The 24,983-nt window shown below is 40.3% G+C and overlaps 1 protein-coding gene across 1 annotated transcript in view; it reads right to left on the reverse strand.

Annotated features, from left to right (window-relative positions):
- The window catches only part of crhr1 (corticotropin releasing hormone receptor 1), a 96,410-nt gene that overhangs the window by 25,774 nt on the left and 45,653 nt on the right, over positions 1 to 24,983 (reverse strand). Inside the window, exons 5-6 of the mRNA XM_028985932.1 lie at positions 22,531 to 22,616; positions 12,991 to 13,097 (exon numbers count right to left, since the gene is read on the reverse strand). Of these exons, the coding sequence (XP_028841765.1) occupies positions 12,991 to 13,097; positions 22,531 to 22,616 (193 nt within the window). The remainder of the gene's footprint in view (positions 1 to 12,990; positions 13,098 to 22,530; positions 22,617 to 24,983) is intronic.

The raw sequence follows: 24,983 nt of genomic DNA on the forward strand, positions 1-24,983 counted from the left end.
CTGTCAAGGTTGCCAGCTGGTCAGTAAACTTTAAAAATGCACATTTATAATACTAGTGAGTAAACTGGGGGGAATGGAATGTTCCGTTTAATGAATATTAAAGCTACACAGCACTCATCGGAAAGACCAGCAGCGACAGCATGGGCCCATCAAGTTCCAGTGGCTCTTGCCGGTCATGATCCAGTGCATTATTTCAGCTTCTAATCCATAATACTCTAATTGTAAAAGCAGTCCTTTCACAGTCCTTGTCTGATAATATTTTTAAAAAGCCAAAAAGGAAAAACTAAGGGAGAAAAAAGAACTTCAGCCAAAAGCTCTCGCCAAGTTCCATGCATGTGTTCCCAGCTTGAGGGGAACCACAGACAAACTGGATTTGATTGAAGGTTATGAATGCTCAAGTGGTATTTCAGCAAGTGGGTTGTTTGGAAAGTACTGCCACTCTTCACCCCCTCAGTAAATATTTAATTTGTCCACCTCTCAATACCTCACTACTTTTCTAGTACTTTAAAAGTGAGAAGGCGTGAACCAACATGCTACTAAGTGCCTTGCAAATTATTCAAATAACCTCCATCTCTGATTAAGGTAATACATAGATTATAAGTCATGTATTATGTATGTATCTTGGGGCAGAGGTGGCCTAGCGGGTAAGAGAGTGGACTCGAAACCAAAAGGTTGCAAGTTCAAGTCCTGAACCATCAAAGTGCCACTGAGGTCCACTTGAGCAATGTACTGTCTTCACAGACTGCTCCCTCGCTGCCCACTGCTCATGAAAGCTTGATGGGTTAAGGGCAGAGGACACATTATGTGTCCATATGCACCATGTGCTGTACTCTGAACAATAACAATGACAAAAAACATTCACTGTCATTTAAGAAAATGCCAATACGATTTTACTTTATTTTACTGTATTTTTTTTACGATTTTACTGTAGTCAGTGTTTTATGTTAAATCTACACTATAAGTAAAATAATTCAGTATAGGCTGCTCTGTAAAAATTGTACAACAAGGCAACATTTTAATGACTTAAAACATGTGCAAGTGACAGGTTGTTATGTACGAGTTTCATCAGAATAACCACCCCTGGCCTTCACAGTAGCACACAAGCAGCACTCAGGAATTAAAAAAAAAAAAATGTTTCCAAACCCTCCCAGCACATTTTTAAGCCTGTGATGTGAATGTAAAATCACAAAACAACTAATGTGTCTTGGTCAACAACCAATAATAAAAGCTTCTCTTAATCCTAAACTCTACCTCCACAAAACACAAATCTTAAGTCTTTTTTTTTTTACCCAAAACATTTTTTACACAGTTACACTCAAACACCTTAAATGTTATCAGTAATCACTTATCACCCCATAGAACCTTTTCTCTGCTTTGGTGTCTTCAAGTTCCAAGGCCAGTGTAGACATGGATCCATGATCCCTCCTGTTCCTTCTTCATTCACCTTACCCTCTAGCCATCTCTCGTTCTCCTCACAAACTCTTCTCCCACTTCTCCACCCGTCTCTCAAAGCTTCTTTGCTCGACATCACCTCCCTCATTCTATCTCAGATTCTTTCTTATTTCCCAAGCGTAGGCCTGTAAATTACTGGAGGCACTGAAGCATTATCTCCCCCTCCAACTTGTCTTCCAATTATATCTGACAAGCTTTTGCTGGATAAACTCATCCTGAGAGGCAAGAGGGGAGAAGAGAGAGAAGAAGCTGCATTCCTCTTGCTTAAGATCCCCCCAGCCGTAACCTTGTACGTCACAGGATTTATAGCCATGCCGGACTAAAATCTGGTTTTGTAAGGGAGACTGTGATGGTTTGAAAAACAAGCTGTGGCATCCATATACTCCAGGTTTACAGCTCCGTGTTGAAGGGTGCCACCACATGAAAGTGGGAGAGGGCCAGTTGGGACGATGATATCAGCAGATGGCTGCAGTGGCTCTTCATCCTTATCCCTAGCCTCAGCTCTGATGTCATTCACAATGAACAGCACCACAGGGATATTGGATGTTCAATCACACTTATACATCTTGCTGTTCCCATTAAAGTTAAATTAGAGAATGATATTAATTTTCCCCCCATCTGAAGGAAGCTCTGGGAAACACGGTGATGACAGGCATATTTAAGTCATTTTTCTAGCCACAGAGACTGAAGCCATTATAGTTCAATTTCAGGTTTTCACAAACCATTGATTGCCATAATGAAATCAAACAGTCTTTTTTTTCTGCCGAAACTATTTCAGGAATTTGAAAGAAAGCATGTCACAATTTTTTAAATATGTATTTTTCTCAACATTCTACATATCAACCAAACAAAAAAAAAATGCACAATGCCCATTACACATATTCACACCACAAAGCACAAATATATGAGCTGCTATTTTCAAACTGGTGGTAAGTAGTAATAAATAAAAATACCTGCTTTGTATTTATTTGTACCACCCATTACGTTGGTATGTCATTATTTCTGTCATTCAGTTTTTATGATTTATAACTATTTATGTTTTTCTGGATAGTATAAACTCATGAATATATCACATGCACAAACATCAATAAAAAGATCGTGTTTATTTCTTGTCTTTATTTATGTAAATTAATTTTGTAAATGCCACACTATGTAGTGTAACAAAAACTACTCAACATTCCAAAGATGACCACAATCACCTTTTGTCTTGAAAATACTTCGTAAAATCCCAAGATCACATTAAGCTGAGATGGCAAACATGGTTGACCTCTTATAAAGGCTTCTTTCGGAGTGTGTGATCTTAACCACATTGTACTCACACACACACATTTTAATGGCTTTAGAGTGTTCATCACAGCTTGGTGTAGCAATCAGCTTCACTGCTGATCACATTAGTCTGCGGTAAGTCATTTATTCTTAAGTGTGGGATGCCAGGGAACAAACGACGATATTAGGAAGCATCAAAGAGACACTTTCAATGCTGCGCTTATGTATTTGAGCATGACTTAAAAGAGATAGCCAAATCACCAGGCATCAAAGTGACTTCAGGATGACTTCAGCTCAAAGTTTTGCAATCCTCAAGACAAAGAACTCCAGGGGGTCTGACAGCAAGTGGGATGGCCGAAGCCATAAAGCTTTGCTTTTTCAGAGGGGGAAACAAAGACCATTAGTCTATTGCCCTTATTACAGGGTGCACGACACAGCAGTCAACCAAGGGCTTCAAGGTAATTAAAGGAACTTCACAAGTGCTGAAGAGGGATGAAATGAAAGAGAGAGAAAAAATATTAAATAATGGGAGGGCACACCAGGACGTCCAGTGGTTGAGGTAGACAAAATACATCATGACAGCACAGCAGTCTATGTATTTTAGTGCTGCACAATTAATCTAATCGCAATCGTAATCGCGATGTCAGTCTGTGCGATTACATGAACGCAAAAAGATGCAATTTAAATGATTAGTACATGGATTGGATTGGATATGTCGCCGATCCAGTCTCTCATTCTCTCAAAGTTGGCGAGCTGACTGAAGTCTCACATCTCACGTCTCACATCTCAGTCGGATGTGACGTGTATGGTCACATGACTTTCGTTTCGGAGACATATGGGTAGACGGCGCATGACGCGATGCATCGTACATCAACGTCGCTGCCATATTGCGATAGGCTCTGCTGTGGCGTGAAGCATATAGGTGTCTATGGAGAGAAGTGCATAAAAATGCCTCACTCTTGTGCTGCTTGGGGCTGTACAAACCGCATGAACTATTAAGACTGTTATTAGCTGTTTAGTTAACTTTTATCAAACTTTGAAGGACTCCTAAAGAAATTCACCTCAGTTTACAAATCTTAACCTTAGCTAAGCTAGCAAAGCTATGCATCCCTGTGTTCAAGTCAGCCTCCAAACAACGTTTTGGTTAAACGTAAGAACTATAATACGGGATTTTATAATGACCAAATATAATCAAAACAGTTGTTTAGCCTTACCAGGGTTTGTCGTTCGACAGTAATGTAAAGAGTTTTTTGTGATGATTTAATATTTTTTGTGATTATTTTATATTTGTAGAATATTGTATTTTGAAAGCACTGGGCATTTCAGGTTGTTGTATGTTTCACTTTGAAATTAAACATTTCACTATTAGTATGCGACTTTTCATTGATATACAAGCAAGTGTCCTTTATCATATCGCAATCGCATATCGCAATATTGATCTCAATAATCACAATATGTCTTTTTCCACAAATCGTGCAGCCCTAATGTATTTAAACGTGAATATGGTGCTGATCTGTTTGGTCTCTATGGCATGAGGGAAAACCAGGAGGAGCAACAAACTGATAAACTGATGATGAACCATACATTCTGAGAAAAGCCCAAAAGTCAATACAAACAATTACCATAGACAAGGAAACAAACAACGTATTCAACACAAGGTTTTCATGGCAAAGAAAAGAAAATCTAATTGCTGTGTTGGTCTGACTGAAATTGCACCAAATTCAGCTTCTCAAAGTCAGGCCCACCCAGATAACATGACTGGTTGTCAGGCTTCTGAATCTATCTATATGGACCCAAATTGCACTTGCTCCACAGGCTCAGAACTCCATCTCCCAGAAATGATGCCAAAGTGATTAATTGTCACATGTGACACCCAGCGAACACAGTAAAGTGGGCAGTCATGAAAGGCACCCGGGGAGCAGTGTGTGGGGATGGTACTTTGCTCAGTGGCACCTCAGTGGCACCTTGGATATTTGGGATTCGAACTGGAAACCTTCTGATTACAAGTCTGTTTCCTTCCCTGCTATTGCCAAACAGAAGTAAAAGTGGCTTCCTTTCAAATAACACTGTATGCACAATTGTTTTGATCAGTGATGTAATAGATCCAATTCCAGAAACCATATCACAGCGGACGCGTAATCAGAAGGTTGTCGAATCCCGAGCCGCCAATGTAACACTGAGGTGCCACTGAGCAAAGTACCATCCCCACACACTGTTCCCAGTGTGCTGTCCCCACACACTTCTCCCCTAATCCACACTTCTTAATCTAAAAGGACACAAAGTTGTGGCTTGATCTCAGATGTAGATGTGAAGAAACACCAGAAAGGAATTCCCCCCTCCCCCTTCTACAGAGTAGAACTCTGTCTCATTATTACTGTTAACCAGACACCAACCAGATGTGCATGACAGCTGCTCATCAGGGGGTTCCATTCAGTTCATTTCCTCTCGTAATTGCTTTTAATATCTGCATAGAACAATGCAGTCTGGAAGCAAATAAAAAGACAAACAGAAAAGATATCATGACCCCAAGTAAAATAGTTCATGCCCCCCCCCGAGATAGAGGCAGGAACATTTTTTTCCAGAATCCCGTCACAAACATGTATATTAGCAGATGTTTTCAGATTACATTTAGAGCAGATTACATAGTGATAAGTGTATGAACAACACATGTACAATTTGCATAATTCATATGTGGATCACTGCAAGTTTTTAAATCCAAAATCATCCTGAAAAGCAAGCACATATCTGAAGATACCTGTAAACTTTTTTCCATCTGCACATTCTCAAATGTGCACATTCTGCACATTCTCAAATAAAAACCTGTATTAGACATAAATGAATGTGTCATCATGTTCACAAACCCTCACATGCAGAAAGTGAGAAATGTGATTTCGAGTGCATGTACACTTTTTTGAGCAATTTAGAAAGCAATTGTTCGAACCATTAAAAAGATAAAATTGGTCAACAATCCTGTCCAAACATTATTCATGTTGTAAATGACTAAGATGATGGAAATGGCCCTTGAATTAAAGGAATATCATCATAAATAATTAGTCTTGAATGCCAATGGAATGCTGTGTGTGTCACTGATGCAGGTCTGTCACTTCAGCTTCATTGATTATTAGAAAACCCTTTTGAACCCTTTTGGCTCTTGACTACATAGGGCAGTGGTGGCCTAGTGTTTAAGGAAGCGGAAGGTTGGAAGGTTGCAGGTTCAAACCCTGAACCACCAAGGTGGCACTGAGCAAAGCACCATCCCCACACACTGCTCCCCGGGCGCCTGCCATGACTGGCCACTGCTCAACAAGGGTGATGGCTAAAAGCAGAGGATACATTTCGTTGTGCGCAGAGTGTGCTGTGCTTGTAGTGCATCACAATGACAATCACTTCACTTTCATGATTCTTATGTTAATTATCAAAGAACCTAAAGTTTTGAATGGTAGTGAACATACCATACCATACCATAATTGTGTGCGTGCGCGTGCATGGGGTGATCGTTTATTATGAAGAAATAACCACATGTTTCTCTCTCTCTCTCTACTCTGCCTCACCAAGGCTAATCTTTCAGTACCGGTGAAGCTCAGTGATATTTTCCGTCTGGATGAATTTCACCTCCCCAGGACCCGTCACGGAGAGACCAAGTATATGACTCAACCGCTGCTCCTCTGTCTAACTCGCTTTCTTCCAAATAAACGATCACCCCATGCACGCACACACACACACACACACACACACACACACACACTTACACACTTTAATAGCACACTCTGAAAGCACCTGACTCCCACTGAGCTGAGAAAATACAAACCGGGCCAAGCACAAGTGTGTGTGTTCCTTGGTGTTATTTTTAAAAGCAAAGAGGGCAAAGTTGGCAGAAATTTCCTTCTCTGAGAGGAAAAAAGTGAGATGCAGAGGGACAGAAAATGTGTGAAAGAAAGTGGAGAGGGGTCCAGGGTTCGTACAGATTGATGGTGTAAAAGCAGAAGACACGTCCATCCCCATGGGAATGTATATTGCAGCCGACTGGCCTCTGCGTGGAACCTCATTGTCTCAACATGGGTAAAGCATGAGCTCCCCTGAGGACATTCTCAGCACCAGAAACTCCCCGTCCAATGCGCTGCATTAAACACCAGATCTCAACTTCCAGACCCTCGTCACTGTCATCAGTAAAAAACTAATATTTTACCTCCAATTTTATAAAGGGTTCTTTTCCAGGTTGCATTTTCATAACCTTGGTATCCAGGTCATATGTAGGCTTCATCTTTCATCAGCCTTTATTGTGTCTTTATGAAGGCTATAAATATATAACTGCATTATAAATGTATAACTACTTCCATGTAACATGACACATTTAGCATGACCAGCTCATCTAACCTGCATGTCCTTGAACTGGGAGGAAACTGGAACACCTGGGGACTACACCAGGTGTCTGGGTAAAGAGCCAGTAGCCCAAACTATGGTGCTACCCTACATATGCATAGATTTACAGACAAAGACATGAACAGTTTTGCCTCTTCACTATGACAAACAGTTCAAACAGTGACAAACGCTTGTGTTTTACAGTTCTATTAACGTTACATGTGTAAATAGAGTAGCCCATCATCTTTCTATGATGTATGTGCATAAAGGAATGTGAAAATATGTTGTAAGATACAAGATGCATGTCACTTTTAATCATTTTAATGTAAAGGCGATTTATTACTTACTGAAGAAACAGGACTGAGAAATATCACACGTGAGGAACTTTTGCTAAAATAAAAAGGAAAATATATCTATATATATATTGCTTCTGTATGTATGAATATTTCCATGTCAGTTTTTCTTCCATGTTGATTATGGATGCCTTTTTGTGCCATGTTTTTGTGCAGTTTGCTGCTGTCTTAGTGCATCTAATCTCTCTTTAAAAAGGAAAAGATCCTTTTCCTGGGCTGCCTGTGTGTGGCCGTCATGCCAACAGTGCCAGGAGAGTGGAGAAAGCACACCTAGAATTAGTGGGCATGATCAGTAGCCTTGCCAAGCTGCTCACTGTTGCGCATTGTGCCATTTGCCCACAATTTCCCATCTGGGAGCATTTAATGGAAGCCTGATCACGGCTTTGATAAAAGAAGCTTAAACCTTTGATAGTTTTTTATTCCAGCACCATTTGAGGGCAAAATAAAATAGCTTCTCCTGTGGTGATAAAACACCACAACAATGAAAGACAATTTTAAAAAACTAGGCCGTTTTCTGTATAACTGAGCTTTCCAATTCTGATTTACCATACCCAGACATTGACTTTGCATGAAACATTAAAATACAATGTGCTCTGAGGCCAGAAGCTGAACAATGGACATCTTTTAGCACTGTTCTATCATATTGGCCACTGAAAAGATTACATTACTTCATATAATGTCTCAAGTATCTGTGAAATGTGGTGATTTTCGCATCCTAGATGTTCTGCTCTCCAGGACCCTTTTGTTCTGTATGCAATTTCCTATTTTTGTTTGGAATATTTTTTTTTTACGTGGAAATGAAAGCATTGGCAAAAAAACAAAGCACAGATGATGAAATAGATCCACATTGTCTTGATGGCTCATTCTTGTGCTTAATGCTTCTGATTTTGAGAATCTGAAAATCTGCACAACAGCCACTTCAGAGACCCAAAGCTGAAGAAAACAAAAATATGATCCCCAGAGTCCATGATTTAAAATTGATATCAGTTCAGGCTTTCAAAGACAGTTCAGGCTTTCAAAAGTTCTTTACCTGTCCTTTGCCCCTCCCTTATCTTCATGTGTTTACAGTTATAAGTTAGTGTAAGAATGTAAATCATGGTAAAACATGGAATGATTAGTTACAGTATTTACACCCTGCCCTGTGTATCAGATGGTCTTGGGTTTCCTGGGAGGACTCTGATACCTATTGTGGAGTCACGTGCCATTTTCTAGAACGTCTGAGCCACTCATCTAACCCAACAAGTCTAACACATATTATTGTCACTCAGACCCTTTCTCTTGTCAGATTTTCCTGTTACCCACACATCAACTTCAAATACATCAGATATCACTGCTTAATATTCCCACCTCACTTCACCTGGCACAGGTTTTAATAATCCATTAATGTTAAACTGTAACTGTAGCAAATGTTCAACTGTACTGTAGCAGCAATATAAGATTCACAATGCTTGTATGTTATAAATGAATTTAGAAAACAAACACTCCTTCGTGTTTGAAATATATATGAAAACAGCTATATAAAGATTTCTAAAATTGCCTTTTGTTGTTGTTGCATTTTTACTTGTGCAGTGAAACTTTTATAGCCGTGACATTGAGACACATTTTATAGACCAAAGCACTACTGCAGGTACTTCCCTTATCACAAAATGTGTTTTGGGTGTCACGTACCGTCACACACACTCTATATTGCCTCAATATAAAATTTCCTCATTTCCTTTTGAAGATTTGTCATGTTTACCCCTCTAAGAGACAGTGGTTTCTAATGGTTCCCAGTGAAGGTCGTCATTTGCAGAAGACATTGATCCAGCGCTGATTCAAAGCTCACACATTCAGCTGCTAATCTTTCATCTTTCTACAGATCCGCTGCCCTCTGGATCAAGAAGTCAAGCACCCTTCTCCTCTGTTGCAAATGCACCCTCAAGGCAGTCCAATGGGTTGGCACGAGACTTTGGAGGCATTAAAAAGTGGAGGTATTTTCAGCTGAAAATACACCAAAAAGTACGACATGTCGCTTGTCATCCATGCGGGGTCTGCTTAACAAGTCTCAGCTGCTCTCTCTCTGCACCATGTTCCTCACTGACTGACAAAAGCCCCTCCCAGTGCATTTCACAGCCCAAATGGCACACAGCTGTAGCGGTGACACCCCACAAAGTGCCCCTAGGGTTGGGCAAGCTGGCTGTTCCCTCACAGGGCATGGGTGAAGCTGGCCCTGGGCCCAGGATTCACACGGGGGCCCATGTGCTGAGAGATCTGCTGCCTGCCCTCTCCCGCTGGTTCCTACCGCGTTGTCCTACGTCAGCGGAGAAATAAATAGCAAGAGTGAAATTCTCATAGCATCGCTGTACATGCAGGCAGCTCATATTAAAAAAGGCTGAGGATTTAAGCTTTTGTTCTTCCAGGAGTCACCAGAGCAGCTTCAGTTGTCTTCTGTCACAGATCCTGCAGTCTCTGTTACTCTACTGGAGGAATTGGCAAATTTGTCTATGAAATTCTCATCCACGTTATAGATCAGACACCATATAGTAAATAAACACTTCCATTATTTCCGAAAATGTATTGCAAATATTACTTCATTTGTGAGGATACTGTGGTTTCCAAATAGAAACAAAAAGAAATAAAAACACAGACACACTTCGTCACCCTTTTGCTCTCTCTCCCCCAATACTTCCAACTGGAATAGACACCAGAAGGTGTCTGTGTCACAGAAATAGGACAAAGTCCCATCAAAGTACATGACAGCAAGTGGCAAGGAGGTGTAGAGGGAGGCGAGGGTGTAGCACCTCCTTCACAACATATCGACGCCTGTCCAGACGTCTCCAACTGCTCCTCTCTAAACACTGACTTTCGTCACGCTCTGCAAATTCTGAAAGCGTCTCTCTAGTCACCGCCACACAGACAAGCCACATTGAACCAGAATGTTTCACCTTGTCCTGAAATAATCCCCTTTCACTTCAGCTAATGTACGTTCCAGTGTCTTTTTCAATTATGGTCTCATTTCGGATCTAACCATACTCTACATACCTCTTGAATATTTATTTAATAATAAAAAAAATTGTCTTGCAATAGACTTTGTCTCACTTTGACTTTTGTGGGCAAATGTTTTGTCAACTTTTTAAACAGATTTCTGAATATTTAATTGAGGCTTTAGAAACCAGAAAGAAACTGCTGCCTAGCAATGTACAGCAGATTTCCCGTATTCAATCTAAATGTTGGGGTTTATTATAAAAATTAAATAAAATAAAATAAAAATAAAAAGAGAGAAGGAGCGATGACACTAGCACATCTGTTCCTGCTGTATTACGTACAAATGCAATACACTCCATCACTAATGGTCTCTCTGTATGACCTCTACGTGACCTCTGTCAAAGTCTCATCTTGCCATATATCAATAGCAACAGAGCTCATCCCAGCAAGGAAAGGTTAATTCTGGTGGTCTCAAATTAAGCCAACTTCAGTTTCTCAGAAGTCAATGCAAATGAAGGACAGAGGGAGAGAGAGAGAGAGAGAGAGAGAGAGAGAGAGAGAGAGAGAGAGAGAGAGAGAGAGAGAGAGAGAGGGAAGAGTCTCATCAAATCTTCATTGAGATTGACTGATAGCAGGATATTACAATAGTGTGACAGTGTCTTGGCCAGATTAATCAAGACCAAGTAATCCTTGGATAATCTGTCCCCGGAAACCCTCGCATCAGTTTACTACAGGTTTAATCACCACTCTTCTAAATCCATGCTGGCTGTTATTGGAACATGAGGAGGATTTTGGTAACAGTGTCACGCCCTCTACTGCAAGGGTTATCAGTAAAAAAACAAAAACAAAAAAGATCTATAACACAAGATCTGATTCGAGGTCAAAGGAGGATGACAAATGGGTAACCCTGGTTTGGGTTACATTGTACTTTTAAAGGGATGGTCACTTAAAATCAATCACATTCTATTGTGAGTGATCTTTATTCCATTTTACCATACAGTCTGCTTGATAATTAACCTTGTTGAGAACTGTTCACTCCTATGCACCCCATGGGTTAAACTGAGTCAGGGCTGGTCACGACCTACGCTCTATCATGTCATCAGCATTGCACATGTTCAGCAATGTATATTTTCTCATGTCACAGCCGTGAAAATGAGGTGACATTAGTCACTAGTCAGTCACAGAAACAGCACTGATGACAAAGTGATGGGAGCACGTTGTGGGAGGAGAATGATGGAATGTGTGCTGCTCCAATAGTCTGAAGACAAAATGACAATCTGACTTTAACATAGGTTAACTGTTACCTTCAGTTAGCTGAAATGCTAACTGAAAATAATGTAAAAAAAAAAATTCAGACTTACAGCCATCATTGACTCAAATAATGCAGTCACGCTGGCCAAGCACCATTGTCATCACCACCCAGGAATCAGCAGAGCCCCCTCCACCCAACAAATCCCAGATTTATCCCTGTCCATGTGAACAATGTTTAAATCAATTCACTCTGTGTCAGTTGATCAGATAACAATTCCTCAGAGTCACCATCAGAAAGGCAGAGTCCCTTCTGGTCTGTGTGGGGGAATTCAATTCTGCACAATGGGCACGTCCTTGAGACCCTGATGGTGATGGGCTGTCACTTTTTTCCACTGCTCTCTTGCTTCATCAGCACTGGCTGCCACTGACCCGTGTGGAATCGATCGTCAGGTGGGCTAAAAGACTTGGTGACAACCTGAACAGATTGTCCTTGAACGCAGTGAGGTGCAGAGGTGCCAGGGTCCTTTGTTATGGTGAGCCAGAAAGTGTAATGAACTGTGTTTTCAATTAGCCACTCTACATACACTCCTTGTCAGTGGTTGTAGAAGAAGAAATCAATTGAATCCAATGATGGGATGTTTAATGTGTGACTTGGTGACAGAGATTGTCAAAAGCTTAATGAGAATATGGGTGACAAATTAAAGGTCAGAAGCATCAGGATTCTACAGTTTTTTCTTACTCTAGTGGAGGGATGGATAACATGATGTCAGTTCACTTCAATGGGATGGTCCAGGATGTCACACTCATCAGAACGGCATTGTTTTGTGATAGGAAGCCATTGACTTTTGATGCTTTCCATGCCTAATTACACTGTAATAGAGTGTAATTAATGTGCTTGGATGTTGTTGATTTTAATGTTTTTTTTTTAATGAAAACCGAAGACTCGCTCATTATCCTTAACAGCTTATTCCTAATCAAAATTGAGACACTGGGTGCAGAGCATGGACAAATCCAGGCCGGGATGAGTTGCCAATTCATCTAGAACGCATGCCTTTGAATTGAAGGAAACCGGAGAACATGGGGGAAACCTGCGAACTCTGCATACACAAGGTCCAAGCAGGATTTGAATTCTCAACCTTGGTGGTTTGAGGCCACTACCCGCCGCACCCAACTGCAGACTCACTGTGCCAAATACTACAAAGGAATTGCATTACTAATAACAAGGACCGTTGAGATTCGTTTTAAAAGCTACCGTGAGAACTGCTCAAACAGACATTTGGAAATTATTTGATTTATTCTACAACTGTATTGTATGGTTGAGATCGCCAGGACTACTCCGACTTACCTCAGCCTCATAAAAAGAATAAAAGCCACCAGGAGCGCCCCTAGCGAAATGCAGTGCCCAAGATAGTTGATGATGACCGCAATGTGGTAGTGCAGCTTCCTCTTATTCTGAGAAACAGAGAAGAAATGAAAAACAGAACCGTAAAAATGTGAACAAGGTTTCATGGATCTCACATGCCAGCCTTTCAAAGTAAAGTGACTACCGAGAGACTCAAAGACAACACAGGCAATAAACAAGATATTCATGAACTGGGTGCAGTGAGATCTCATCTGACATGTCTTTTTATCTATCCTCTCCAGCTGTCAGAGATTTGGCAGCTGCTTGCTGTTAACTTCCACTGTTATTTCTCTCACAAAAAGGGTTATTTCATATTTAATAAAAATATAAAAAAAACAATACAATGTTTAGTAGCATAACCATCCAGAGCTGCTCTATAGAAGACAGCATAAAAATAATCTGAATCACAGTAGCCTGGTATTTATGAATTTTATGCATTTATATATTTTTAAATTCAACAGTTTTAAATGCTTTTAAAATGCATTAAACGAATGTGTTGCGTGAAGAAGTATCAAGTTTGTCACTATAGGTTCTAACTGTATCTTACCACTTGTACTACAACACACATCCAAGTACACATATCCACATTATATCAACTGTAAAAACCGAAAGGGTTCATATTTGCATATATTCAGAGCGATACACAATCAGAAGTTACAGGGACAGCCACCCTTGATCAACTCAGGGTGAACCAGCAAATGATTTAAATTCCAAAGTTAACAGCCAGTTTAATGTAATAATATGGGATTTCACTTCACCACAATTCCTCCAACATACTGAATCCTTTTGATTCAAATATAAAAAAATAGTTCAAAAACACAAAATGCTAAATACGTTTCATCTGTATGAGATGCAAGGAAATTTAATGCCACTTTTCACTTCCATTAGCAAAATCATACCAACACATTATAAAAATGGTTGATCAGAAATGCTTACAAAGTGCTTACAAATTCAATTTGTTTAGGATCAATTTATTACTGTCAACAGTTTTTTTTCATTCCCCTTTTGTCTTTATGTATGCTTATTTTAAATATACAATCCATCCAGAAAGTACTTACAGTGCATCACTTTTTCCACATTTTATTATGTTACGAGCAAATTCCAAAATGGATTAAATGCTTTTTTCCTCACACGTCTACACCCCTAATTTATTTTTGAAAATTTTGTCCTTATGGTGTATTGTCAAAAATACTTTCCTGATGCACTGTGTGTGTATGAGGCGTTAAAGGCTCCTACAATTCTTTAAAATAGTCCTTTAAACTTTCACTAGACTTGTGATATGACATTTTAGGAGCATATGGACCATAAAAAAATCATCTGTATTGTGTAAACACTCAGGTGCTGCAAGCATCAAAGAATATTTTGTGACTCTGTGGTTGTCTGTCTCACTGTAACCACAGTCCAGCGTGGACAGATCATGACAACCAATAAAAATGCAAACCCCAAATTGTGCTATGTGCTTCTCTTCCGTCAAGAAATTATTAAATCAGCTATGATTGATTCGGACTAACAGCTTGCTGACTCACATCATCTTTGTTACACTTTTCAAAACAAAGCTGGTTCAGCATGCCAGTAAAGTGTGTGGAAATTCAGGACCCAAGTCAGTGCTTTCTGGATGTCACAATGCATCAGTGCTACATTAATGGTTTTCTCTGTCTGATCATGCTGTGAAATGGTCCTTCAAACGCATCTCCTTTCAACACAAATAATAGATGTAGCAATTGTGGGTCCACATTGTGGGTGTTTTGTTCCCTTTCAACTCTCTCTGATCGATTAGTCAGCTCTTTTTGCATATATGTGAACACTTCAAACTAACTGAGGTCGTTCTGAACCCCCTCCTGTTTGGTTTTGTCACACAGAACAACCTTATTGACCACATCTGGTACCAAACATGCAAATAGATTATCAACTGAAGACACCAACGATGCTGCAATTTTACATAATGCTTCCAAAATATTCCCTTTTACATGTGAAAACACTTTGAAATCTACAGCCTCCAGAGGAAAATTGATGGGATTGTTGCACACATAATCCAATGTAATCTGTCACTTTCTGGAAAACTATTTTAGGAATCTCTAGTCAGATTAAAAAAGGATGTGTGTTGCTGGACAGACAAACATGGCCACACACACAATCCTACCAAGTAAAACAGTGGTCTTTGAATATATCCAGCAACACCTGCTGTGATCACTTTATACAGCGTGGCAGCAACTCTGACTGATGCCGAATATCCCTCCATGACATTTCCATATTTATCCTTCAGGTCTTTAATTAGGCAGCTGGCAACTAGGGACATGTGGGCAGTAACCCACACCATCACTCCATCTATTCATTTAATTATTCATCTTTTCGTCCATGAATCAATCATCCATGAGTCCATCAATCTAGTGCAAGTGCTAAGAAGACAACCTGTCAGTGTGTGTGTGTGTGTGTGTGTGCGTGTGTGTGAGATGAGTATATAAATCACCAGTTTCCATCTGCCCACATGGCCTGCAGCATACAGGACATCCTCTTGTTCCAGGGAGCTCTATGAATGGTGTTTGCACGTAGATGTCACTGTGTGTGTCAGGAAGGAGCCACAAAATCTCTTTGATAACACGGTCCAGCTCAGCCTGGTTAAAGAGAAGGCCTTTGCTCCCCCACCAGCTCTGAAATCTGCCACCAATTTCCTCCCGACCTCGTAAACGCCTCCGGCAGACCGTCTCCTGCGGGCAATAAAAGTTGCTGGAGGAGGAGTGCAGATCTGCTGCACAGCAGCCCTAAAGCAGTTGCTGTGCTCCTCCAGCCACTGAGGCTGAGTGGGGAAGTTACCCGCTGCTTCTGGTGTTTAACCTCACACCCGGGTGAGAGAGAGAGAGAGAGCTGGAACTCTCAGACGAAAGAGAGGGGGTTGTAAATGGCAGCCGCAAGCTAAACTCATCCCTGCATCCTGGACCCTTGGGGTGTTCTGTCGTGCTTCATGCATCATAGGCAGCGTGGTCCGAGGGTGCATGAGATGGAAGGAGGAAAAGTAATCCTTCTCTCTCTCCATCTCTCATCTCACTGCTGGTGAATCTCCAATAATGATGTGTAATGGCATGCAATATGTCAGGAGAATGATCAGACTGCAGATCAAATCTCTATGTTGTCTTGTTGTTGCTGCTATGCTTAGAGGAGCAGCCTGCTCTCATTACTTTACAACATGAACAATGTCAGGATTTTTGTCAAATTGATTTAGTAGGCAAAGAATTGTTTTAACATAAAAAAAAATCCACTAATATTTGAATTGTCGTGTAATACACAAACCATGGAACATCTGGATCCGGCCTAGAACCAAAAACCATTGCCATTCACCGTGTTTTATTTTGAAACATGACCATGTTATCTCCCGAACTGAGCATCTCTTGCACTCTTGTATGCATCATAGTTTTGAACCATGGATTTGGAGTGCTGTTACACCTCTACTCTCGTCCTGATGTCAGCACCAGAGAATGGGCCCCATCAACTGAGGCTCATCTTTTGTCATCTATTTCTATCCTGTTTTCATTCAAAACCTCTCATCTCCTTTTTCTGTCAGGAGAGATTTGACTGGAGAGCTTTGTCACCTGCGTTCAACTTCAGCTTTGATTTAGTTTCTGGGAACAGAGAACAGAAAAGGAAGGAGAAAGGGGATTTGCAGATCTGTCGCAGGGTTTTTTTTCCAGCTCATTCGTCTGCATCATCATTCGGAAGCATCCCAGAGGTACCGTTGATTCCTGGCCGAGCCGCCTGATGCTTACCACCAAACCCTAATTACCCAGAAGCCCCTGTTGTTTGCTGTTCTCGGAGGGTTTCCTCTTCCAGATCGCTGGTGCCTAGCTATTTCTGTTTAGCCACAACACAAAAAAGAGGTTTATCACATCACATGAAATCTCCCTCCTGGGCCTGATGAACCTTCTTCAGCTGGCAATGTCCTTTCCCGCAGGACGTGTGGAGTGGCATAGGGGGCTCACTTCAATCACAGCTGCATTAGCACCATGTTGTCTGCCCCCATTTTGGGGATGGGAGGGCGGTGGTCCTGATACCCAGTGGCTTTCTCTTTGCAACTTCTGCAGGAAGCATCTGACCTGAAGCCTCTGTGCAAAGTGTTTTCTTCTGTAGGGACAAGTGGGCACTGAGGGAGATGAGGTCAATTTGGAAATTCCTGTTTCTGTTACTTGTACATAAGAATTCAGTACATGATAGCATGTACATAATTACTCAAGGGCGCAGGTTTGATCTGGAATTTTGGAATTTCATTACATTTCCTAAAATACCATTCAGAAATGAGAGATTCCTCTTAACAGCCTTCATTCTTTTACATTACATTAATTTTTATATGAATATCTTGAACTTGGTTAATCGAATGACACCACTAAATATAATATAATATAATATAATATAATATAGTATAATAGTGTTACAGTAAGGAACTGTAAACATATTTTATAGGTTGCATAGTTTAGAGTAAAATAAATGTAATTCTAGCTATTCCAATCAACCCCCGCTATCCGTGGTGGAATTGTTCAGATAAATGCACAAAAGTCCAGTAGAATCTGAACATGAAAAAGGGAAAAACAGGAAAAACATGGATACCTGCTGGAGACATGTGTGCTGGAGACATTTTTAGAGGGTTAGCATCGTTTGTTCAGCTGCCTGAACAATGAGGGACATAAAAAGTGTCCTGCACAAGTACAGAGAATGGGAATAAAAACTAGGCAGAGAGCTATGATATTAAGGTTTTAACAGATCTGCTCGTGGAGTGCATAAATGCTACTTTAAATGAAATGTTCTAAATATAGCAGCAGCTTCTTGCAGTGTAATTTGCTCTCCCTGTGATCACAGCATGACTTGTAGAGCTAATTGTGCATCTGGATTATGAATACATATAAAAGATCAATGGCAATCATCTCAGTCAACTTCTAGTGACAGTTCCCATTGACTCTCATTCTTAATTTTCACGCTACAAACTGGGTTCTACAAACGGCATTCATGTTTAGTTTTTGAGACGATATCTGGGAAAAAAAAACATCCGGTCCAAATAGCATGTCTGAGGCTGTTTGGTAAGATAATGTAGACACTGCAGAATATTCCCCCAGGCAGTCAACACTGCTCGCCTTCGCCACAGATTTAGTCTTGTTCTGGAAGATAAGAGGCTACACTCCCCATCGCTCCTTATTTTCAACCGGGAAGACACACTCCAGACTGGAGAGACATCCCGTGCACCAGTTGGCTGACGTTTTCTCCCCTCACAAAGACTAGCAAAATCAGCAGTAGCTGTTTAATCTCACCGTTAAAATAAGCATCATTACTAATGTCATTAAAGAATGTGATTACTAAATTGTCATTTATTGCATCAAATCCCTCACTTATTGAAGCCTTTGGATGTTCACCCTTTGCCGGTGCTGGTTTTGTGCCCGCAGAAAAATGTGAAGAGATACGTCATGCTGGTATCTCATCACTAGTCCCCGAGAAGTTGATCCGCCCGGCTCTGCATGTACGTTGTCTTAAACTCCGGGGGTGGTGCTGAACCCGACGGCCCACGGCGAGAAAAGTTATTAATTATTAAATCCCGCATCCTGAAGGAAACAGATGGCAGTGAGAGCGGGCAGCGTGCGCCACGTCTGCCTGGCGGGACTGGGGGGGTGGGGGTGGGGGTGGGGATGGGGCTGCAGTGGACAACCTTGGAGGACTCACGTGTCCCGAGAGTACAACTTGCCAACTGGCATTACTGGTGGCCATGTCACTCTGTGTCTGTATGCAGTGACTGCACATAACCTTTTATTCAGTAACAGCCAATCTGTGTTATAAATGCAGGGTACAGGCATTTTAGTATCATTTGTCCATGATGTTATATGACTACTAAAAAAGGAATACAGAAAAAATAAATAAATAAAACAGAAAAACCTATTACTGTGTATTTTCACAAGGACATTGAAATTCTCAGGAGGGTAATCTCCATGCTCCGGGCCCCATTCTGTATGCGTAAGCTCTATTAGGATAATTTTTACTTTCACCCTAACTGCCTCTGGGCTCTCACTCAGAACCGCCCAGTGTCTAGGGTCAGCAAAATGCTTGCCTTGTCTTTAAAATTCATCAGTGTGTAAAATTACTGTCATCATCTACTTTCACTAAAAAACATACCCCACGCAACTATACAATAAAAACAATGCTTCTTTTAATAAAAGTGGTGCCTGTGACACTTTGGCTTTAGCATGACATTTATATTAAACAGAAAGTGTCAGTACGTTTTTCACATGTTACATTTGCACAATTACAGAGAAAATTATTTATAAAAAAAGCATTGCTTTTGTAACTGTGTACCACAGAAGGTGTCAATCTGTAATCCTGTCAATCTGTTGTTACCATAATACTACATACCATACCCTAACCTTTAATAAACATGTACAACATAATTATATGGTATTACTGATCATGCATAGATACAGTGTGACAATGCAAACACATGTCATAAGGGCATGTAAAGGAACAAGTGGTATTTAGTTCTGATATAGTTTTAGTCACCATAGTTGTCTTACATGTGTAATGGAAATGTTCGTGAAACTGAGACAGAAAATTTCCAGTTTCAGAATCACTCGATCCCCTAAAATAAAGAACCTTCTGACCCTGCTCAACCCCCATCCACACACCTTCCTACCACACACAAGTCTCACATGGCCCTGCACGTCAAAGTGCTTTGTGTTAGGTTGCCTTTCATGTTTTTTTCAAGTTTTGTGAACAGACAAAGCAGACAAGATTAATATTATTATAAGATTATTATTAATAATAATATTGGTTGACAATCAATTAAAGCATGTAACTAATTAAGTACAGATTTGGCAAGTAATTAATCATGATTAATAACAATTAATTCTGAAAACTAAAGCTTGTTATAATGCATTTTCTGAATTGAAAAAAAAAATTGTGTGAGAAAAAGGCTCATTGGCTTGGAGATGATATGGTAATTTTTAAAAAAATAAAACATAAAAATAAAAAACAAAAAAAAAAAATACATTTAGTGCAAATTACTTTTTTTCAGTTTCAAAATTTCCACCTAAGAGCTGATTCCGATTACTCGCCTCAGTTTCTGTGTTGCTCAGTTGCATTTCCTCTGTACATTTAAACATTTTCATTTGCACTCTTTGTGCCTAGAAACATCACAGACACGTTGCTCGTCAGGTTAGGATGAATTGTGCATCTGTTTCATAGGTCAGACCCCACACAGGAAGCGAACAAAACGCATCTGTGTAAACTGCGTTAATTTACACAAAAATCTGACATTCGCCCATTTTGCACATATCTAGTGTCATGTTGTGCAAAACACAAACTTAACTCAAGCTCAAAACACAAGCTCTGAAAATCATGCAGCTATGAGCTGTGCTGCTGTTTAACCAGCCATGCTGGTTAAACACTCTTGTTTTGTATCAGAAAGAGGGTCCTTGTTTAAAGATCCTTGGAATAAATAATGGCTTATAACCCACGGCACCTAATCTCCTGCTGAGGTGACTATGTTAACCACCAGCAGTACATGCCATGCCCCCTTGTTTGCAGATCCTCCAGCCATGCACAAACACCACTGTGGCGGTGCACCATGACTCCCCTGCTAGCTGATGACAAAATGCACCAATCTTCTAAACTGCAGTCACGCCCCTCTCCCACCCATCCGATTGCATTGATTGAGCTAAGCGTCTGCTGGTGTGCATTTCCTCTAGGTAAACACCTCCCAGCATGGCTGGTTAAACAGCAGCATTGGGGAGCGATAAAGAGGCTGTGCATTATTTATTTCAGACCTTGTCGCATACAGCAAAGCTCTTCCTTACAGTAAATGACTGCAGATAAATCTTTCTGGAGAGAGCCGACATTCTCCTCCATGCACATCAAGCCTATAAACTTGCCTTCCACCAGCAGACAGGTTCAAGTAACACAATGGCAAAGGGAATAAACGCACAGAGAAATACGCCTCATATAAATATTTTCACACCTCAGCTGCAAGGACATTTGTCTTTATAGTTTTCTGCAATAAAAAGTTTTAGAAAACACAGAAAAAATACAGACAAAGTAAATGTTAAAGTGTTTCATGTGAGGTGCTGCACGGTTGTGCGGAGGTAAGCGATGTGGCCTCACACCGCCAGGGTTGTGAGTTTGAATCCCAGCCTTGAGTTTGCATGCTCTCCCAGTGTTGGAATGGGTTTACCTTTGGACTCCTGTTCATAGGTGTGAGTGAATCATGTGTACATCCATTGGGGGGCTGGCACCATGCCCTGGGTGAGTATATACCCCCTTTGCCCATGCTCCCACGACCCTGAGTAGTACTAAGCAGTTATGGAAAGTGAGTGAGAGTGAGTGTTTCATGTGACAGATTCTCCAGTCTGTTGACTTTAATGGAAGGATGGACAAGAATCTTCTAGTTGTACTGTATGACAATGGTGGTGGAGACGTCATGCAAGACACTGACATATTCTCCATATTATGCATTTCCAAAGCATCTGTCACACATCTGTCGCTCCTGAGGCTTGCAACACAAAAAAGTCATGACTCCAGGGCTGATAATTTCAGGTAAGAAGATATTTTGTAGGGAGGGCCTGATAGAAAGTGACAAGTGCAACAACTAACCATTGGAAATGAATTGCAGATGGCCTATAGTCCCTGACATTTCTGAGAAGAAACCAACATGGTCGCAGTGTGAATAACTCCTTGAAGGTCGTTGACTGTCATCATAATGAGAGCTGTTACAGAAGAGCTGTGGTTGTGGAGTGTTGAGGATGAAGCAGCTTTGGAATGTAGAGTCAGTAACTGTGACTAGCAACGTCACAGATGCTGTATGCATGGCAACAAATGAAGTTAGTATTGGAGAAGTAACTGTAGGGCAATAGTTCCTAATGTTCCTTTTTCCATCTAATTTCCTTTATGTGACCTTTTTAACACAACAAAACATCAATACATAAACATGCCTGCCCTGACTAAAATGTTTTGTCCACTGTTAAATGCAGTTTAGCATCAAACAAGCACACAGAGTAAAGAACTGCCAGGAGCAAAACAAGACAATTTAAAATATGCTAATATATATAATCAAGATCCAAAAATAGAGGTGTGGAGGAACTACACAGACACACACAAACACAAAATCAAGATTTTCTGCTATGGATGATGTTCATAGGCACAAGCATGCAGGATATGTTTAATGAATCAGTCATAGTTGGATTTTATATATGCATGCAGCACAGATGACCAGGCTTCCCCTAAACCCAAAAGTGTAGGAAAATAAGATAAAGGAATATCTGCCAAGTGCCTGGGAACTTCCCAGGGTGTCTTAAGGAGTGTGACTACCCTGAAATTTGACGATAGCTTAAAATACTTATCTTAGCAATATGTGTTGTTTATACGTTAATTCACAGTGTCCATGTCATATTAAGTGTAATATAATAATCCATTGTTATGAGCTGACTTGCAGTATGTCATGAAAGAGCAGCAGAAGTTTGCATGTACCTCTTCGCTGAGAATGGGATGACACTGTGAGTAGTTTCCCTTCATTGCCCAGGACCCGTTGGCAAGGCATTCTCTGTACACATTATCTGTAAAGCAATCAGTCAAACAACTCAATCAATTTAATACATCATTACATATAAACAATCAATCAGAAAAAAAAACTCTGTATGTTGGCATATTTCTGTACTTGTACTCTATGGACAAAATAGTTATATATGCAATATAATAATAATTATATACACACACACACACACACACACAGTGGGGCAAAAATGATTTGGCAGCCACTAATTGTGCAAGTTGTCCTACTTAAAATTTAACTGAGGGCTTTTCATAGGTACACTTCAACTGTGATAGACGGAATGTGGAAAAATCCAGGAAACCACATTGTATGATAATAAAGAATTTTTGCCCCACTGTATATGAATATTATTCGAAATATGATGTTAAATGATTGAAATTGAAAGTGAAGTGGTTGTCAGTGGCACCTCAGTGACACAGTTTAGAAATCTCTACTGACCGGCAACCTTCTGATTACGGGGCCGCTTCCTTAACCGCTAGGCCACCACTGCCCCATAAATGGGTTAACAAAGGAGAATATAAGGGGACAATGGGATAGGCAACATCAGTTTCAACAATTAGAATAATTTAAATAGCAAAGGATGTTGTGTGATGATTGCCATTGTCCACTGGGATGCAAACTAGATGAGGCAGAGAGCAAAATACACACATACACACACAAGCATACTAATTGAGTATCCACAAACTCTGTAGAAGGTGCATAAGGTGTATGCCAAATAGCAAAATCAGGTTGAAATGCTGAGTCAAAGTTGAAAGCGCTCATCATGCTTACACTGGATAAACCTCAAGCTGGCACACAGAGACCAGTCAAGGTGGAAATTTCTGGTTCAGCAAGTAAAGGCCCACTCATCAGGACACTCTTCAAGAGGGGGAGTTTTGTTTTTAACCTCCTGGGGTGTATAACTCAGGTTCAGAACGTTGAGTGTGACTGAAAGTGAAGTGACTGTCATTAAACACACAACAAAATGTGTCCTCTAGATTTAACCCATCACCTTAGCCATGAAAGGTGCCTGGGGAGCAGTGTGCTCATTCGCACCTTTCAAATTAGCAACCTTCCAATTACGGTTCCATTTCCTTACCTGTTAGGCCACCACTCATGAGGTTAATTAACTAAACAGACTGGTTGTGCTGTACCTATGTACTTTAAGTTGAACATTATGCATTTTATTTTATGACACTTTGATTAAGGATTTCTATAATTGAACACATGTGTACATTTAACATACATTTCTCCTAATTTGATTGTGAAATCTGGGTTTAGAAATCTTATTGTTATTACATGACATATTCATGTAATATGTCATGAAAGAGCAGCATGTGGTCAGGAATAGATGCTGATACTAATGCAATACAATGCTCCATCCTATTAATCCCAGTACTCTAGAGACTGACTGACCTGGGTTAACATGATGGCCTGGTCCCCTGGCTTGCCTGTTCTGATCCCAAATTAAAACCTGTGCGACCATCTAAGAAGGATATATATTTAAACAAGGAAAGCTGTGCACATCTCAGAACAGTTTAAGGGAATCTCTTGGTTGCGTCATCTAAAAAATCTAAAACTAATAGAATCTGAAGATATGATAACAGAAGTATTGGGAAAGAAAGGCATCTATAAAAGCTCAGGGAATTAAAATGTTTTGTAACTATGAAATGTGTTACATTAAATTATAACAATTCCTTAATTTAAGTAGCAAACTGGGGAATTTATTATTTTTGTTTGACATTTTAGATTCACATATTGTGCAAGAGTTTTTCATTCTCATTATATCACAGACAAAAAAATGTAGCTGGCTGCAAATACACTTGAAATGTGAATTTACAGCTCTGTACATGTACTCTTTTCTTATTTCAGAAAGTTAGATGTACGTTATTCTCTGTAGTTCCAGTTTTCTCCAAGGGCAAATGTTAATGCTTCGTGGTCAGGGGTCATGGGTTGATTTGGAGTAAGCCAGTTTGGGTCTAGTTGAATGGACACATGTATGAGTAGCTCGACTGTCAATCACATTATCTGAGTGTGTTAAGTCTGACTTTTACCAGATTGATTGACCACAGTTTCAGTTCGACTAACATGTGTAGTTTAAAAGATGTTTAACCCAATATCTAGTCATGCGAAAGTAATCACTGCTTTAGACAGATTTACAGTGATTTTGCACATAAAACGTAAAATTGTCCAATTTACATGAATCCATCTTTAGAACTCAGATATGTACACAGGTTAAACTATGACTGCTGGATCCATTAGGGACTGACACAGCCATAGGGGTATCAACTTTGTTGCACCAACTAACATCTCAGGCTATTAAGCCTTTCTTGAAAAGTTCCTAACAACAAACAGGTCTGCACAGAAACTAGGGCTTGGTGATAAGGCAATA

The sequence above is a fragment of the Denticeps clupeoides genome, chromosome 7, assembly GCF_900700375.1.
Source record: "Denticeps clupeoides chromosome 7, fDenClu1.1, whole genome shotgun sequence".
NCBI lineage: Eukaryota > Metazoa > Chordata > Actinopteri > Clupeiformes > Denticipitidae > Denticeps > Denticeps clupeoides.